Below are 19,123 nucleotides of genomic sequence, written 5' to 3'. Positions count from 1 at the left end.
TCACACCCATCAGCAGACAGCCCGATGGAGCCCCGCGAGTCCACGGGTTTCTAATTCAGGTTGTCTTTTCTATTCCACAGCTACTGGGCAGGGGGCCGTTGCCTCCACTTGGGTATCACCAGAGTCCCCAGTACTGGGAAAGCTAATACACGGTCAGTTCCATTTACCATCGTCTTCAGAGTCTGTGACACCTTCAGGTAGAACTTGAAGAGGAAGCTGACGATGAGAGTCCTCTTGAACTCCACCTGTCCGCCCGGAGCCCCGCCTGGAAGGGAGACTTCATCCAGAACCAGCCTGCAAGCTGCATCCAGCATCTCTTCATTCCAGGGCCTGCGGGAGTCAGAAGAGCAGACTCCTGGCTGACAGGACTCACTGCCTCACAGGCTCAGCCAGCGTGTGAGACACAGAGCCACAGTTTAACAAAGGAAATAAGAATACAGGCTTCCCAGTCGGGCAACCCCAGCTCGAGTCACAGTCACCCTCTCAAGGCGTCGGGCCTGGGCCCGCCCACCACTTCCTCAGCTGCAAAAGGGAATAATAGGAGAACCCACCTCAGGAGGGGTCACGAGGAGGGAAGGACAACCCGTGTTGAGGCCTTAGGCCAGGAGTAACTGACCCTGTATCACATTACAGAACATGCCAGAACGATACTGCGTGCCAGGCTCTGTACTAGGCCTTATATGTATCCATTCATTTAATCCCCTCAACTGCCCATGAGGTAGGGATGATTATCCCCCTTTGACAGATAAGGAATCTGAGTCAAGCAAGCTGATTGAGATCACGTAAATAATAGACGTTGAACTGAGCTTTGGACCCTGGCGTTTGGCTCACTCAAGTTCATGCTTTTAACCATTGTTCTCTATTATTTCTGAAATGGTAAATGATACCTGGGAAATGCTTGAGAAATATCAGCTATTAGTATCATCTATAGAAAGAAAAAGTCAGGTAAGCAAATGCATTTAGCCATTTATTATAAAAACAAACTCCCATGATCAATTTTTCATCATGGCTAATCATTCTCTCATGGTAAAGAATGAAAATTTACTCATTTTGCTTACCGTGTCCATGTACTACTGGGAGATGGGCTCTTGCTCTCTCTCTTTCTCTCTCCCACTCTCTCTCTCTTTCACACACACACACACACACACACACACACAAATGCACACACACACAGACTATATGAAGCCCACTTCAGAAATCACTAAAATCAAGACACATGGAAATAATCATGAAATCTGATGGGAACTCCATGCCATTAAATAAAGAGGTAGTAGGCACTTTTCTCTTGTAATTGCACGTCACCACAAAAAGAGCTGCTCCGTTACTTGGAGTCTCAGGGCACGACGCCATACCTTCCGATGAGTTTCTGGCAGGAATTCTTTGCACAGACGGTGGTTGGACCCACGCCTCCGTATGCGATGGATAACTCCCTAATGACGCCATCTCCTTCTCCAAAAAAGACTCTCATTCCCGAATTGACTATCGCAAGCGCATTCTGCTGCCGCTGGGCTTGTCGGAAGGCTGACACAAATTCCCACTGAAAGCACAAGTCAAGTGGCACATGTAGAAACACAAGAGTGACAACTATGCACTGGGCAGTTTACGTGTGTGGCCTCATACGTCCTTGTCACACTCCCTGTTATGGGCTGAATTGTGCCCTCCCCAATCATATGTTGAAGGCCTAACCCCTAGTACCTCAGAATGTGGCTATATTTAGAGACAGGGTCCTTAAAGAGGTAATTAAGTAAAAATGAGGTCATTAGGGTGGGTACTAATCCAACATGGTGGTGTCCCCATAAGAAGAGGAAATTTGGACACTGGCATGAACAGAGAGAGACCCTGTGAGGACACAGGGAGAAGATGATCACCCACAAGCCAAGGAGAGAGGCCTCAGAGAACCCAACCCTGCCAACACCTTGATATCAGACTTCTAGCCTCTAGAATCGTGAGAAAATAAATGTCTGCTGTTTAAGCCCCCAGTCTCTGGTTCTTTATTATGGCAGCCCTAGCAGACTAATACCCCCCTGAGGCAGGCTGGATTATCCCCATGTCCCAGACGAGGACTCTACTGCTCGGAGGGATTCAGTAATTAGTTCAGGGTCACAGTGGATCTGGACACCAACATTTAATTTTCAGTCTGACTCCAAGCCCTTCTTCTTTCCACTAAGTTCTATTGTAAACGTATTTTCTTAGCTTCTTTCAAACCCCAAGATATAGGTAGAAGTATACTTTCTAATCTTATTTAGGAACAAGCTTCACGGGACAAAGAATTTTTAAAAATCTGTAAGAAAGTAACTTTTGAGTTTGGGTTTGGGGAGGGGAGACAGAGAGAGAGAGAGGGATAGAGAAGGAGAGAGAGGAGACGGCAGAGACAAAGGTCTCCTGATTCCGGGAATGATGCATAACACAAGTGAAAAGTGACTACTCACAAGTCCTCGGAATCTCACCTGTAAACACTCAACGCCTTCTCTGAACCCCATGTGTTGGAATTAACAGCCTCAGGCTCACAGGTAAAACCAAGAAATTGAAAGGACACTCTCACCTTCCTCGAGTAGGGGATGTTCACTGAGACCAAGATTTCTTCAGGCTTAAGATCCGCACTGGGGCATTTTCTGAGAAACTGCTCATTTAAAGGAATCTGCCGTTCTCCTTCTGTGGCAAGAAATGACACCTCTCCTGGAATCTGTTCTATTAAACAATCAAACTTCCAAAACTTTGGAAGTAGATCTACCAAATACCTGAGGAACCTCACTGTTTGGGAAAGGGCCCACTCTTCCTATGCTCACTGATCACTCACCTGTGATGGCACCTTACAGTGTCTCCTCCAGTCGAGGTCCTACCTTTTTTTTTTTTTCCCGTCTTTGCTTGCTTTTAAATAAAAATACCTAGCAGAGTAGCCCGGAGGTCAGTAGAATAGGACCTGAGCAGTCCTCTTCCTGAACAGCACAATTCATTTTGAGCTTTACAATTAGGGAGTAGATATTAACATTCCTTTTAATATACATTCCTTTTAATATTCTGATTAAGTCATTCAACAAACATTCATTGTTTATAACCAGGAACCCTACTAGGTACAGTAGTGGATAAGTAAATTGCCTTTAATGAATTTTTATACTAGTGAGGAGCTGTCTTATTTGTTTACAATCTTTCCATCACCTAAAAAATTTCTGTTCTTTAATCAATATATGGAGGAGAGGAATCATTTAAAGCTATAACAAAATACGACATTGGGACACAAGCCGAGAAGCTTTTGATGTTTATATTCACATCACAAGACCTATTCCTCATTATATGATTTCTTAGAGGGATGTTACTTAAATTTATAAGTATGAATGCAAACCTCCTTCTTTAAGAGAATTTTGTGGTTTAGATGATATGAAGAGGAGGGATTTAACAATGCAGGTAATAGAAAGCTAGTCCATGTTTTTAAATGAAAATAAAAACAGATGTAGAGAGGACCAATTGAGACTTCCTAATAATTGTTAACCAAGTTGGAATAAGAGTGATAAATTATATTCTGGATTTAGCTTCAAAAACAAAACTCAAGTAAATAAATATAGAATGAAGCCCAACCATTGTTCAACAGAGAAAGTCTGTAGGCTTCCATCAATGACCAATTGAGGATGAGTACACAGCATGATGTGGGTGCCACAACACTCCAGTACTCCCTGGAGAGAGTCTTCAACAAAGGGCCCAGTGGTTCTCAGTAGCCTCTAGTTCTCTCCACTACTCAGATCACATTGGGACACGAACATCACAAGCAAGGTCAATGTAGGGTGACCAGGATGGGAAAGCTTCTAGCACCAGGCCTCAAAAAGAAGAGGATGAAGACATTGGGAGTGTGTATAATTAGGACCAGGCTGACCAATGTTCCAGCATCCAGAGAGGCAGAGAGAATCATCAATATTATAAAGAATAGTCATTTTCAAAACTGGGCCTCCTGCCTCCCCAGAGAGAAAAAGGGCTAGGAGGAGCAGGTTTAATAATCCCTAAGAAGGAACTGTCACTCACCTTTTGACAGCAAGTTGAGGGTACAGTTGCCCACGGCCAGGAGGGGATTCAGATCTGAATCCAGATGCCTACTCACGATGTGGCCCCCTAAAGACTTTTTAAAATAATGAGTTATTTTCACAACAGTTGTGTAATTATAAAACCACAAGTGATCAAATAAGGCTTAATCAAGGCTTTGGAGAACTATCTTTTTGCCTGTCCCAAAATAATGAAAATGTCATGATTTGTCAGAGACAGTCACCCAAGGAATGCACACCAGAGTCTACTGTCACCAAATACATACAGCCATGTTCCTGATCTGGGATCCGGCCAGAGTTCCCAAATGCTTCAAGAGAGCATGGTACGTCTGCGTCTTCTCCTCTGGAAGCTTCTGGATCACTTCAGCCAGGATGTCCTTCACCTGAGCCAGGCTGAGGCCGGCACCTAAGGTCAGCCCTGAAATGAATTCATGTGTAAATAATGCAAAGTGATCCCTGCTGACCTGGAAATGTCCATTAGAGCAAAGCCACAGACAGGGGATCTTTATGCTGGATACATGCTGCCCTGCTTATTGGTGGTGATGATGGTAATGGTGATGGTGGATGTGGTGATGGTGGAAGTGTTGTTGGTGAAGGTGGTGGTGGTGATGGAAGAGGTGGTGGTGATGGAAGTGATGGTGGTGATGGTGGTGGTGGTGATGGAATAGGTGGTGGTGACGGTGATGATGGTGATGGTGATGGTGGAGGTGGTGATGGTGGAAGTGTTGGTGGTGATGGACATGGTGGTGATGGAAGTGATGGTGGTGATGGAAGAGGTGGTGGTGATGGCGGTGATGGTGATGGAAGTGATGGTGGTGATGGAAGAGCTAGTGGTGGTGGTGATGGAAGAGGTGGTGGTGATGGAGGTGGTGGTGATGGAGGTAGTTGTGATGGAGGTGGTGGGGATGTTGATGGAGGTGCTGGTGATGGAGGTAGTGGTGGTGATGGAGGTGGTGGGGATGTTGATGGAGGGGGTGGTGAGGGTGATGGTGGTGATGATGGAAGTGGTGGTGGTAGTGATGGTGATGGTGGTGATCGTGGACGGAGGTAGTGGTATTGATGGAGGTGGCGGTGATGGTGGTGGTGGTGATGGAGGTGGTGGTGATGGTGGTGGTGGTGATGGAAGAGCTGGTGGTGATGGTTATGGAGGTAGTGGTGGTGATGGAGGTGGTGGTGATATTGATGGAGGTAGTGGTGATGGCAATGGAGGTAGTGGCATTGATGGAGGCAGTGGCGATGGTGATGGTGGTAATGGTGATACTGGTGGTAGTGGAGGTGATGGTAGTGGTGGTGACAGTGATGGAGGTGATGGAGGCTAAATTTTTTGAGCAGTCACTGTTCAAGCACTATGCTCAATGCTTCACAGAATCTCCCTGAATCCTAAGAAACGTTTGAAATAATTGCCCCATTTTGCAGATGAAGAAACTGAAATTCAGAACTTGTCTAAGTACTTACAGCTAATACATGACATAGTCAAGAATTAGACTCCAGAGCCAGACTCCACACCCACATTTATCTTACTTCTCGTCATTGCCATTAAATCAGTTTCCTTTGTGGGAATGGACAAGCCAGTCTGGAAGCTGCTTAATACGTAAACTTGCTTTGCTTACTACTGTGCTTCTGGAGAACAAAGACTGTGTTCCACTCCTCTGTATCTTCTATCCAGCACTCAGCACAGTACCCTTCATTGACTAGTTGTTATATTTCTCTGATAGGGCAGACATAAAATGTTCTTCACTAAAATCCTAGACTATTCAGATGATTAGTAACTCATATAACTCTAGAGAATTCTCCCCTGAGCCTCCTCCAGAATGTTCTCATTCTTATAAGAAGAGAATCTCTCTGTATATTACAATTAGGAATAATTCTTCTTCTGCTTGTCTGCTGGGCAAAGGAAATAAATTGATTAACACATTTTAACTAAGAAAACAGGGACCACGAGAACTCACCATTATCTGCATAGTTTACAACACTCAGTTCTTCAATTCTATCAGGAGAAATTATAACTGGGTGAAAGACACCTTTAAATTTCATGTCAGGCCCTAAAGGATTAGAAAAAAATAAAATTTGAAATTGTGATTAAAAGTGATATCTTTAAACATATAAAAATTACATATCTTTCTATTGGTCTGTTCGTTGCCCAATCACACACACAGAAAATGAGCAGGTGGACTTTCACTAACCTTAGGGGACTCTTTGGACTTGTCAGCTTTACAACTTGCCTGACAAGTCCAAGACAACTTGTGGCTTACTCAAATTCTCTTTGGAAAGACTCTAGAAGACTCCTCAAAGAAGTAGGCGTCAAACTGAGTTTACAACAAACACAACACAAAGATCTTATAACTGCAGCTTAGGAAAATCGTGTCATGCCTATTGAGACACCCTCACCAAGAGAGGAAACAAAGAGCAGTTTCAATCATGAGCCCAGCTCCGTCTCCACACGGAAACCAGGACAGCTGTCACTGGAACTGCTGTTTCTGAGCTGTGATGGAGCAGCCTCCTGGGGTCACTCTGCACACTGCTCTGATTAGGGGCAACAGGAATTCACTCATGTAATGGGAGCTGTGAAAGTCTCCTGAGCAATGTCAGTGTCTTGAGGAAGTCAAGTCTAAACAGTTGACAGTGCTATTTCTGACTGCTTTTCCTAAGAACATGCATATGTGAGGTTCTTTCCCCCAAAGGCCTTTTCCTCAGTTTCCTCATAAGAGGTCCCTGGGGTTCCACATACCCACAGAGGTGTTCCCCATGACAACAGGGACCTGGGGATACTTGACTTTAGCTTCCAGAAGTTCCTTCAGGGTCACTGGAGAAATCCATGTCATTCTATCTCCACTAAAAACCCTGGTCATTTGTGGTTGTTTCTCAGCCATTATCTATTGAAAAAGCAAGAGGGATTCAAGATAATCTCGTGACAACATTGCCACCTGTTTCTGCTCTATCTTCATGGGAACAGAGAAAAGAAATGGAGATCTTATAAAAAAAATAAAATAGAAGTGACCAAAAAGTAGAGCTTTACTCGGAATCAGAGTTCAAATTCAAAGTATGACAACAATTGCCTCCTTCTGGAGACTGTTTTCATGCGTCTCCCTTTGGTGTTTTTATATCTCAAAGGAACTCATTTCAATGTTTAAAAATATTTTAACATGTTTAATTTTGTCAAATCACTCTGTGGAAGAATAAACTTCAGCAAAAGTGGAAGTAGAAAACATGTCTACAGCTACAAATGCTGTGGTGTCATCATGACATCTTTTACAGATACTATCTGCTGCTTCTTACAGTCAACTGTCCCCACGTGGTGACTCCACCCTCATTCCCCCATCTCCGCCTCGGTCCCATCCTCTAGAACTTGGGCCACGGATGGCAGATGGATATTACCTACTTGCCCGTCAGCTTTGGGAGGATCCATAAGTAAATACCCTTCCTGGCATTTCACCATGAGTTCCTCCAGGACGAGCTCAGCTTTCCTTACCATTAACTCTGGAGGAAATATCAGTTCCTGAGTTGGGTCCAATGGCAGAAACTCGTCTTCTGGGAAGAGGTTTGGACTTGTCTTAAAAAGAGAAAGAACCAGAAGTTATTGTTATCAGGCAACTCTAACTACTTTAAATCCTTTGTGGAATGTCAGAAGAAGACAGACATACAGCAGACAGACAAAAAGGCAGCCGGCCAGCCACAACCCCTGGATTCTAGGTCAAGGGCTCTAACACGGACCTGGTCACTGGCAGCTCAGTGCCGACGTCAATGGTCCTCCACAGCCCTCAGTCCCCTGTACTCCCCTCTGCAGTCTGGGAAAGCAGAGGAGGCAGCAGCAGCACCAGACACTGCTGAGAACCAGAATGTTTCCCTGAACAGCCACCTCTCCTATCACGACTCCCTCTGCCTGCTCTTGCATTTCCCCACCATCTCCACTTTGCTTCTGGCCCTTGAAAAAAGACTTGAAAAGGGCTTTTTTTAAAACTAAGAGACAGGAAGGGATCAATGTGTTTTCTCTCCTATAGATAGCTGTACTTGACCTCGAACGAAGGATGAAGTTGTTAGGACAGATTTTCCTTTGATGGAGGTGGGTGAGAATGGGAAGGGGACATGTTGGCGCACCTCACATTCGTCAACTTGGGCAGCCACTTTCTCTTCCTAGAAGTCAGCTGGTCTGTGCTCATGTCCTGAGAAAGCCTCATAAAAACCTTACATTTCACTGACCTCGTTCTCTTCCTCGAATCCTGGTACTCCATTTACTCCTTGATCCAAACAGCAGACCCCATTTTCTTTCCTCTGACAGCAGCCGGAAGTCTAGAGGGTAAAAAAACAAATAACCCAGAATTTATTGCTGATTCTACCAAGTATTTTTTCAGCTTTGTTGAGGTATAATTGACAAATAAAATTGTATATATTTCAAGTGTACAACGTATTTGGTACATGTATATTTTGTTAAGTGATTACCATAATCAGGTTAATTAACACATCCATCACCTCACATAGTTACCATTTGTGTGGGTGTGTATGGTGAGAACACTTAAGGTCTACTCTCTTAGCAAACTTCAACTACACAACACAGTATTATTAACTATAGTCACCATCACCGTGCTGTAAATTAGATCCCCAGAGCCTATTCATCTTATAACTGAAGGTTTGTACCCCTGGACCAGCATCTCCTCATTACCCCCAGCCCCCAGGCCCCAGTCCCTGGTAACCTCCATTTATATCCTCTGTTTTTATAAGTTCAACTTTTTTTTTTTCTTTTTTCCATTCCACATATAAGTGAGATCATACAGTATTTGTCTTTCTCTATCTGGCAAATTTCACTTAGGATAACGTCCTCTAGATTCATCTATGTTGTTACAAATGGCAGGATTTCCCACATTCTCATGGCTGAATAATATACACACATAAATATATATATATAAGTATACATATATGTGTGTGTGTGTACACACACACATATATATATGTACACACACACACACACACCTTTACCCATCCATCTCTTGATGGACACAAGTTATTTCCATATCTTGGCTATTGTGAATAATACTGCAATGAAGATGGCTCTTCGAGATCCTGATTTCATTTCTTTCTGATGTATACCCAGAAATGGGATTGCTGGATCCGAAGGTGGTTTTATTTTTGATTTTTTGAGGAACCTCCATACTGTTTTCCATAGAGGCTGTGCCAATTTACATTCCCAAGAACAGTGCACAAGTGTAACCTTTTCTCCATATCCTGGCCAACACTTGTTTTTCTAATAGCCATTCTAACAGATCTAAGGTGGTATCTCATTGTGGTTTTGATTTCTCTGACGATTAGTGATGTTGAGCACCTTTCCATGTACCTGTTGAGCATTTGTATGTCTTCTTTGGAAAATGTCTATTCAGATTCTTTGCTCATTTTCTTTTTCTTTATTTTTTGGTGAGGAAGATTAGCCCTGAGCTAACATCTGTTGCCAATCCTCCTCTTTTGCTGAGGAAAATTGGCCCTGGGCTAACATCCATGGCCATCTTCCTCTACTTTATATGTGGGCGCCTGCCATAGCATGGCTTGACAAGCAGTGCGTAGGTCCACACCCGGGATCCGAACCTGCGAACCCCGGGCTACGGAAGCAGAGCACACAAACTCGCCCACTACGCCATCGGATCGACCTCTTTGCCCATTTTTTTTTTATAATTATTTATTTATTTATTTATTCCCCACCCCCCCAAAGCCCCAGAAGATAGCTACATGTCATAGCCGCACATCCTTCCACTTGCTGTATGTGGGACGCAGCCTCAGCATGGCCAGAGAAGCAGGGCGTCGGCGCGCACCCGGGATCCGAACCCGGGCCACCAGCAGCGGAGCGCGTGCACTTAACCGCTAAGCCACGGGGCCAGCCCCCCTTTGCCCATTTTTTAATCAATTTACTTGTGCTTTTGCTGTTGAGATGCATGAGTTCCTTATATAATTGGATATTAACCCCTTATCAGATACGTTGTTTGAAAATATTTTCTCCTGTTCCGTAGATTGACTTTTCATTGTGCTGATGGCTTCCTTTGCTGAGCAGAAGCTCTTTAGTTTGATTTTGTCCCACTTGTTTATTTTTCCTTTTGTTGCTTGTGCTGTTTGTCATACCCAAAAAAAATCATCGCCAAGACTGATGTCAAGAAGTTCTTTCCCTGTGCTTTGTTTTAGGAGTTTTATAATCTCAGATCTTACATTTAAGTCTTTAATCCATCTTGAGTTCATTTTTGTGAGTGGTATAAGATAATGGTCCAATTTCATTCTTTTGCATGTGCATATTCAGTTTTCCCTAAACAATTTATTGAAAAGACTGTCCTTTCCCCACTGTGTGTTCTTGGCTCCTTTGTCAAATATTAGTTGACTGTATATGCCTGGGTTTATATCTGGGTTCTCTGTTCTGTTCCACTGGTCTATGGGTCTGTTTTTATGCCAGTGCCACACTGTTTTGATTAGTATAGCTTTGTAATATAGTTTCAAATCAGAAAGTGTGATGCCTCCAGCTTTGTTCTTCCTCAAGATTGCCCTGGCTATTCAGGGTCTTTTTGGTTCCATATGAATTTCAGGATTGCTTTTTCTATTTCTGTGAGAAATGCTGATGAAATTTTGTTAGGGACTGCATTGAATCTGTAGATCACTTTCGGTAGTTTCCACATTTTAACAATATTAATTCTTCCAATCCATTAACATGGGATATCTTTCCATTTAGTTGTGTCTTCCTCAATTTCTTTCATCAATCTCCTGTAGTTTTCAGTGTACAGGTCTTTCACCTCCTTGGTTAAATTTGTTCGTAAGCATTTTATTGTTTTTGATGCTATTCTAAATGGGATTGTTTTCTTAATTTCTCTTTCCAACAGTTTATTGTTAGTGTATAGAAACACAATGGACTTTTGCATGTTCGTTTTATATCCTGCAACTTTACTGAATTTGTTAATTAGTTCTAACAATTTTTCTGGTGGTGTCTTTAGGGTTTTCCATATATAAGATCATGTCATCTGCAAATAGAGACAATTTTACTTCTTCCTTTCCCATTTGGATATCTTTTATTTCTTTTTCTTGCCTAATTACTTGGCTAGGACTTCCAATATTATGTTGAATAGAAGTGGCAAGAATGAGCATCCTTGCCTTGTTCTTCATTTCATTAGCTGTATACGTCATCTCCAGACTTTCCGTTTGGTTCTTTTTTATTATTTCTATCTCTCTGTTAAACTTCTCATTTAGTTCACGAATTGTCTTATTGATTTTTCTTGAGCTCATGGTTAGTAGGATCTTGGGCCCTCTGATGTCCTCTAAGAGCCCAGGCTGCTCTTCTCCCAGTCCCTCGCTGCCCCCTAGTCGTGTAGCACTCCTCGGTGTTCTGAATGCGGTGAGAAGGAAGTGGGCCTCTTTGGCAGTGCCCCACACAGCCGGGGTAGCTGGGTACTCACTCACACACTCTCACTTCCCTTGTGGAAGAAATCGTGGGTGGAGAAGGTCTCTCTGGGCACCAAGCTGTGCACCTTGGGGGAGGGATGACACAGATAAACCGAAACTGTTCTTCTACTCTCTTCAATGTGTACAATCTTGGATTTTTTGGCTCCAGTGGCATGCTGAAACTTCTCTGCTGGACTCCTGGATTTCCATAAAGGGACTCTCCTTCATGGGTGATGGTCAAAATTGGCATTCTTTGGGGGGAAGATGGTAGAAAACTCCTATTTCACCATTTTGCCAATGTCACTCCTCCCTGGCCTAAGTCTTTTTTTTTTTTTTTAAAGATTTTATTTATTTTATTTTTCCCCCCAAAGCCCCAGTGGATAGTTGTGTGTCGTAGCTGCACATCCTTCTAGTTGCTGTATGTGGGACTCGGCCTCAGGATGAACGGAGAAGTGGTGCCTCGATGCGCACCTGGGATGCGAACCCGGGCCACCAGCATCGCAGCGCGCGCACTTAAACACCAAGCCACAGGGCCGGCCCAGGCCTAAGTCTTGATTCAAGGCTGGCACCTGCCCTCACCTACAGCAAGGCATCTGGCCCAGCCTTAGGAGGGAGCTGGCATTCTGGGGTGAGTTACTGATGATGGAGTTGGAATGCTAACCCCAGGCAGGAAGCAGAGTCCCCTCTAATAAGTATTAAATTAAACAGGCGACTATCTGCTGAAACAATACAGAATCAATACTGTTAAATGTTACGAAGGGAGCCGTGTGTACTTAAACATAACGAAACTAACATCTAATAAAAAAGTCTGAGCTTATAAGAAATTTTGAATAACATTGATTATTAAATAATTATTAAATTATTAAAACATGCAAAGATTTTATAACAAAGCCAGGCACATAGCAATAAATATTAACAATAGTTGGTTCTTAATATGAATAATATTTAATATTTTATTAATAATATTAAAAAGTATTATTATCTCTCGGTTCTGAATTATGATGTACTGATTTCATAATTTAACTTCCAAAGGGCAATCTTATGTCCCACATTTCAAGGTTATTAGTTCATTTATTCATTCAACAAATACTGACTGAGTGGCTACTCAATCGGTGCATGGTGACCAGCCCTGGAGATGCACAGCCTCTGCTGTCCAGCAGCCCGCCGGCTGCTGAAGACATGGGGGAGCAAATGGGCAGTTACAGCACAGTGTGACCAGCGCTGTGACAGGGCACGCACAGAGGGCTGCACGAGCACCGGGGCAGGCACCCGACCCGACAAACAGATCGGGAACCACCTCTTGGAACAAGCCCATATCAAAGCGCTTAGGGGCTCATTATGTGCCTGCTGGGACAAGCCCGATGAGCGAGAGTAGGCGCAATGCCCAAGATGAAATAAGATTACAGACCTTGAGAGAAGCAGCAGCCCTGTACTAGTAACAAAGGCTGCTCCCCCATCACACCTGACGACCCCCACTGTTCTGTTTCATGGGGAAAATAGACTCAATAACGCGTTCCTGTCTACTTACCTTACAGAAAGTCTTGCACGTGTCAATTATGGGCCTGTATCCAGTGCAACGGCACAGGTTACCTGAAGGAGAAAACCCAGCTCTGTTACTCGAGTAACCTAGAGAGGCACAGCCTGCCAAATGCACGATGGAAACAAGGACCCCATCCTAGAAGGAAGCCCTGGTTGACATTTCAGCCCACCCAATCTACCAAGTCAGATTTATTTGTCAGCACCTTGGGATATGTGGTTGGGAGTCTTGAAGCAGGTTTTAACAACTCAGCTATTTGTACTTTCTCTCTGTAAACAGTGAGGGTTAGGGTTCCTCCACGTGTGACAGGTGCTCAAAGATCCCAATGATTTTAAGCCCCAAACTCTTGGTCTACAGTCACATTCAAGAGCTAAGCTTCCGTCAATAGAAAGATCAAAGGCATTATATAGCAGCAAAGGTAATTACTAAACTTTGGAAGCAGCTGGGTACACAATTTATTTACACTAAATCATCAGGCCAGTGTTTTTCTCACAGTGGTTCATATCCCTCATTCTCCCTCCCACCCCCAAATCTGTGGTCTGACTTAAAAACAAGGCCACTGAAGCAAGTGCTCTGAGATTGGGTCCCAGAAAATTTCATTCTTTACAAACTCCCCATGCAAGTCTTAAGCACCATGAAAATTGAGAACCCCTTATCACTTGTTCACATCATAAACTGTCATGAGATCAAATACATAATAAAACCGAAAGGAAATCAGGCAGAGATTCACGTGCTGCGTCTCTCCTTTCGATTTCCATCTGCTCTGGTCTTCCCTGCAACACGTGTGGAGGACCTGTGCACATGGGCGTTAGCTCGTGTTCTCCAGCAGAGAAGTAAGGTCCTCAGGAGGCAGGAGACAAAGACAAACAGAGCCATGGAGAGTTTCACCAGAAATAGGATTTGGGAGGCTACTCTTTCTAAAAGTTGTTTAGAATCTTGTTATTGAAGACCTCTCCCACCCACACACACACTGAGCTCATGAACTGCATAAAATAGCTCTGGACTGGATAAAGACAGTTCTTTACTGTAAGTTTCAGCAGAGGATCTCACTCTCTTCGATTCTGTTTTGTATTCAAGAGTCTTCTCATATTTATTTATGTATTTATTTAGTGAGGAAGATCAGCCCTGTGCTAACATCTGCCAATCCTCCTCTTTTTATGCTGAGGAAGACTGGCCCTGGGCTAACATCCGTGCCCACTTTCCTCTACTTTATATGGGATGCCGCCACAGCACGGCTTGCCAAGTGGTGCGTGGGTGTGCGCCCGGGGTCCGGGCCGGCGAACCCTGGGCCGCCACAGCGGAGCACACGCACTTAACCGCTTGTGCCACCTGGCCAGCCCCAAGAGTCTTCTGATATTTAATATGGTTCTGAAAGTGTTGGGGAGTGGTGGGAGAGGGTGACATGTGGAGAAAGCTAGACTTTTTCCAAGGGTAAATGAGTGAAATGGCTTTGTAATTATTGTAAAAGTAAAAACAATAAAAAAGGGAGGAGACGCTTATAGATTAAGACAGACTTGAGAAATATATTACCCAAGTGCAATGTGTGGATCTTGTTTGAATTCTGATTTGAAGAAACCAACTCCTCCACTTATCGGTGGTATAACTCTGAATAAATTACTCTCTCTAAACCTCAGTTTCTCCACCTATGAAATGGAGATAATAATAATGCCCATCTTATAAAGTTATTGTAAAGAGTAAATGAAATAATCTTTTTATAGCGGTTAACACAGTGTGGGGCACATGGTAAGTGTCCAATATTAGCTCTCACCATCATCATTATTTTAAAAAGCACACGCACATATAACCTACCACCAAGGGCATCAGTTAACTGATCCAGAGTGGGCTCTGGATGGTTCCTGAGCAGCGTGTAGATGGACATCACCATCCCAGGGGTGCAGAACCCACACTGCGTGCCGTGACACTTGGCGATCCTCTCCTGGAAGCACAAAAAGGTTAGAAACGCGGAATCTTGTGCGCCACCCAGACCTCTGAATGAGAACCTGCTTTTCAACAAGATCCCCAGGGGATTTGTTTGCACATTAAAATTGAAGAGGCCCCATCCTGGGTGTCTCCTTGTCTTGGGCTGGGAGGCCGGGATTACTGGTCCTCACCAGCTTTGAGCTTCAGTAAAGGTTCTCAGCCTTTAGAACCACCAGGGGAGCTTTCAAATTTCCAAGACCCAAGCAGCACCCAGACCTGTTGACTGAGCATCTCTGGGGGTGGTGTACAGACATGCGTTTTTAAAGATCCCCAGGTGGTTTCCATGGATAGTCCAGAATGGGAATCGCTGAGATAAATCCCTTGAAGTCCTTCAGAGAAATGAACCAAATTACACTCCATTTGAGAAAAAACAAAACTCCAAGTACTTCTCAAGGGAATTCTGTCTGCCCACACGGCCCTAAGGCTTTCATGCAGAGGAGTCTGTTTACAAAGTGCCGTCATTAATTCAGAAAGCACTCAAGAAGAAAACACTATTTCTTTACTTCTCTTCCAAACTTTCTCCCCCAGCATTCTCTCTCTGGAGTCTAAGTTCAGAGCTCCAACCCCATTTGGAAGCCGTCTTCTGGCTATGCTGCAACAACAGCAGTTACTGGATGAAAGGCTGTTCTCCTGCCTCTGAACAGCCAAGTCTCACAAGGGTCTCCAGGCAGAACCTGCTCCCGCTAGGTGATGAGGTTCATAGAAAATACACAGAACCCAAGATTCCTTCAGGTCCAGAGAACTTCAAGTTTGCCCATTTTCTATATTGTCCCTATTGTTTCCCTCTTGTACCCTCTCCTCATTAGTGACCCTCACACCTAGATAAAAACAAGTAGCAATAGCATTTTTAGGGGGTGATGTCTAAGTAATTTCAGTCAGGCATCTGAGGTGCCCTTTCACTTGAGGCAAAGTTATAACAAGGTGCTGCCTTAGGAGAAAAGCCTCAAAATTCATTGACAATTCCTATTATCTGTCTTCTCAACGAGGCTTAAATTTAATGAATCTTTTTGGTAGTTGAGATTTTCATTCAGCTTTAAAATCATGTTAGTTTCCACTTTATAAAAAACAACAAAATTATATGCCTCAATGCACATGACTCTCGTTTCTTTGAGTTTGGAAGATGAAAGATGAACAGGTCCCATCTAATTAGAATGTAGAAAACAAACCCAGTGATGTCAGGGTTTTCTTTAAAAAGAGAAAGTCCTCTAGTTTTCCAAGAGCATTTTACCAAGAAGTCAGTCACAAAACACCCACACGGCCCAGGTTTCACCCCTGGCCCCGGCTTGGTTTCATCTGTCAACAGTGACCAAGCAGAAGGGCCCAGACCGCCCTGCTGTAGCCCTCTCAGGGACTCACCATGTCATTAATGGTTTTCGAAGCACAGAAGCCCCATGAGGAAGAGGCACACCCTCACCTGAACAGGATGAATCCTGCCCTTGGTGCTTCCTATGCCTTCCACTGTGGTGACGGCAGCACCGTGCAAAGAACAGATGGGGGTCAGACAGGCATTGGCTGGATAATGTCTTCAGAATGCAAAAGAGAAGAAGAAATTACATTGCATCCAGTGGGAAAGGGGACTGAGCATTCACTGAGCACCTCTAATGGGGCAGGTTTTGTATAATGTCCCAGGCTTTGCACATGCTTTTCGTCCTTAGCTCATGGCCCTTTTAACAGAAGTGGAGTCTGAGGGTCAGAGTGATTTGCTCAGGGTCACAGCTGGAGTGTCAGAGACAGCATCAAATGAGGTCTCCTAATTCTAACTCCAGAACAGTTTCCTCTAATGTGTCTTTTTCTCTTGAATGAGGGGCAGACAGTCTCCTCTCTAGTCACATGAGACCAATCACCAAGAGCATCTTCCATCTTCTAGGCAGCTGCTGGGCCAGGGGTTTGTTGGGCAATAGAGTGGATTGGATGTTGTGCTTCAGAAGAAGAAATACGGTGTGGGATGCACAACTCCTCAATCCCACAAACCTAGTGCTGGAAAATGTCCAACTCAGAATGACTCCTGAAAAGTTCTCACTCACCAAACAGAGCTACAAACGGCCAATAAATACTTGAAACAAATGTTCAATTCAAAAATAATCAAGAGATTCAAATTAAGCAATTAGAAACACCACGTTTATCAAAGCAAATGACAAAGATTTTAAAAAATTGTACTATGCGTAATTAGGAAAGGTTTCAGAAAATGGAACTTACATACTTCTGATAAGAATGTAAATTGAGGTGGCTGGCCCATGGCCTACTGGTCAAGTTCTCATGCTCCACTTAGGTGGCCCAAGTTCATGGGTTCAATTCCTGGGCACAGACCTACACCACTCATCAGCGGTCATGCTGTGGCAGTGACCCAAATAAAAATAGAGGAAGACTGGCACAGGTGTTAGCTCAGGGCAAATCTTCTTCAAGGAAAAAGAGGAACGTTGGCAAAAGATGTTAGCTCAGGGTGAATCTTCCTCAGCAAAAAAAAAAGAAAAATAAAGAATGTAAACTGATCTAGAGCTCCTCTGGGAGACATTTCACTGAAAGGCACAAAAACCTTCAAGGTGCACACACTCCTTTACATAAAATTCCACCTCTATGGATGTAGCAGAAAGAAATGGTTACAGGCATAAACAGAAATATATAGGAATGCTCACTCTCATTTTAAAAACCAAAACAAGCCACATAAGCTACATATTCATAGGTTTTTAAAAAGTCATCAGATGCTGAGTACATAAAAAAAACTTAAATGAACTAAACTCCATTAAGCACAAGCCCTTCATAAGAGAGAAGAGATACAGCTGTTCTCATCTCTGCCTGCAACGGACAGAGGAGGAGGACTCTGCCTTAGACAGGAATAAGGAGAACCCAGACCAACATTCAACAAATTGTTAATAGCTACATGTGGGCTGATGCCACAAATTAAAATACAACGCTGGACTGCACTCTCCCCAAACTCTTCTCCCACCAGACTTCACTGAGTGCTGAGGACAACAGCCTAAAAATGGGGCAGGGAAGGAGTGCTGAAAGAACTCTCCAGGCACATTGGCTCTGGGACAAGGCGGATTGAGAGAGAGCAGAACTGAGAGAAAACTGCAGGCTCTCAGGCTTCACAGAGTGTAGGGCAGTTGCCAGCTTCCAGATGCTAAAGACAGGGTGGCATGGCTGCAAGAGATCTCCCAAAGCAGAGACAGTGAGACAAGAGAGCAAAGGGAACTCCCCAGTGACCTAAAAAGTGGGCAGCCAGGCTGTAAAGCAGGGTGGCATCTCCCAGAGTTCAGGAAGCAGGTGGCTTGGCTTTGAAACACAGGCAGACCTCGAAATCTCACCAGTGCTCAGATGCTTAGCTCTCCTCTGATATCTGTGGAATGATGTAAAATGGTCTAAAATATGCATAATTGGAGTCTCAGAGAGTGGGGAAGGAGAGAGAGAGAGAATAAATATTGGAAGACATAATGGCTTGATAAGTTTCCAAAGCTGACAGAAGACATCAACCCACAGATCCAAGAAACTTGGAAAACTTGAAGAAGGATAAATATCAAACATAAAGAGAAGATGTTACATGTAATGGGAAGCTGTTGGCAATTTTTAGGTAGGAGAGTGCTGTGATCTGGTTTACACTTGTAACAGGCCTCTCTGACTGACGTATGGAGAAGGCGTCTGTAGGGGCAAGGGCAGGTAACAGTAACACAAGAGTGTGATGATGGTATTATTCTTCACTGCCGTTTCAGCCCTTCCTGTCCTCCTCAGACACCACAGGGAGTCAGACAGCCTTTCACCCTTCAACAGGGGCTTCTCTGACCGTATGTTATCCTCACTGATGGTACCCTTTTCTTCTAACCCATTCATATTCCCCAGACCATGTCTGTTTTGTTCATCACTGTACCCCCAATGCCTAGCACAGTTCGTGTCACATGGTAAGTGCTCAATGCATATTTACTAAAGGAAGGAATGAAACAAAGTTCAAAACTACAAAAATTCAAGGTATCTGGACTCTGCCGCAAGGTACCTTATCTTCTTGGCAATGGGGTTATATCGTGAGATCATCACCGTGCAGGCGCCACAGCCTCCCCCTCCACAGCCATACTTGGTTCCTGTCAGTCGGACTGGAGAAAGCATAGTTAAAGATCGTGGGTTTTCCATAATTCTCTTTCTAGAATAGCTGTGACCTCAGAGGACAACACACACCAAATACTCTTAAATG

At 43.9% G+C, this 19,123-nt stretch overlaps 1 protein-coding gene across 2 annotated transcripts in view; it reads right to left on the bottom strand.

Moving 5' to 3' along the window:
• LOC106800147 (aldehyde oxidase 1-like) overlaps positions 1–19,123 on the bottom strand; it is a 71,394-nt gene that overhangs the window by 47,266 nt on the left and 5,005 nt on the right. For both annotated transcript variants that reach the window (XM_087435569.1, XM_087435570.1), the window contains exons 3-15: positions 18,929–19,025; positions 16,358–16,466; positions 14,773–14,899; positions 12,955–13,016; positions 8,226–8,315; positions 7,498–7,578; positions 6,757–6,901; positions 5,978–6,070; positions 4,295–4,446; positions 4,012–4,105; positions 2,543–2,652; positions 1,353–1,537; positions 168–330 (exon numbers count right to left, since the gene is read on the bottom strand). In XM_087435569.1, the coding sequence (XP_087291695.1) occupies positions 168–330; positions 1,353–1,537; positions 2,543–2,652; positions 4,012–4,105; positions 4,295–4,446; positions 5,978–6,070; positions 6,757–6,901; positions 7,498–7,578; positions 8,226–8,315; positions 12,955–13,016; positions 14,773–14,899; positions 16,358–16,466; positions 18,929–19,025 (1,508 nt within the window). The remainder of the gene's footprint in view (positions 1–167; positions 331–1,352; positions 1,538–2,542; positions 2,653–4,011; positions 4,106–4,294; positions 4,447–5,977; positions 6,071–6,756; positions 6,902–7,497; positions 7,579–8,225; positions 8,316–12,954; positions 13,017–14,772; positions 14,900–16,357; positions 16,467–18,928; positions 19,026–19,123) is intronic.

The sequence above is a fragment of the Ceratotherium simum genome, chromosome 9 (assembly GCF_057802395.1).
Source record: "Ceratotherium simum simum isolate JZ-2026a chromosome 9, ASM5780239v1, whole genome shotgun sequence".
Classification (NCBI taxonomy): Eukaryota; Metazoa; Chordata; class Mammalia; order Perissodactyla; family Rhinocerotidae; genus Ceratotherium; species Ceratotherium simum.
This window is presented reverse-complemented; position numbering and strand designations above follow the sequence as displayed.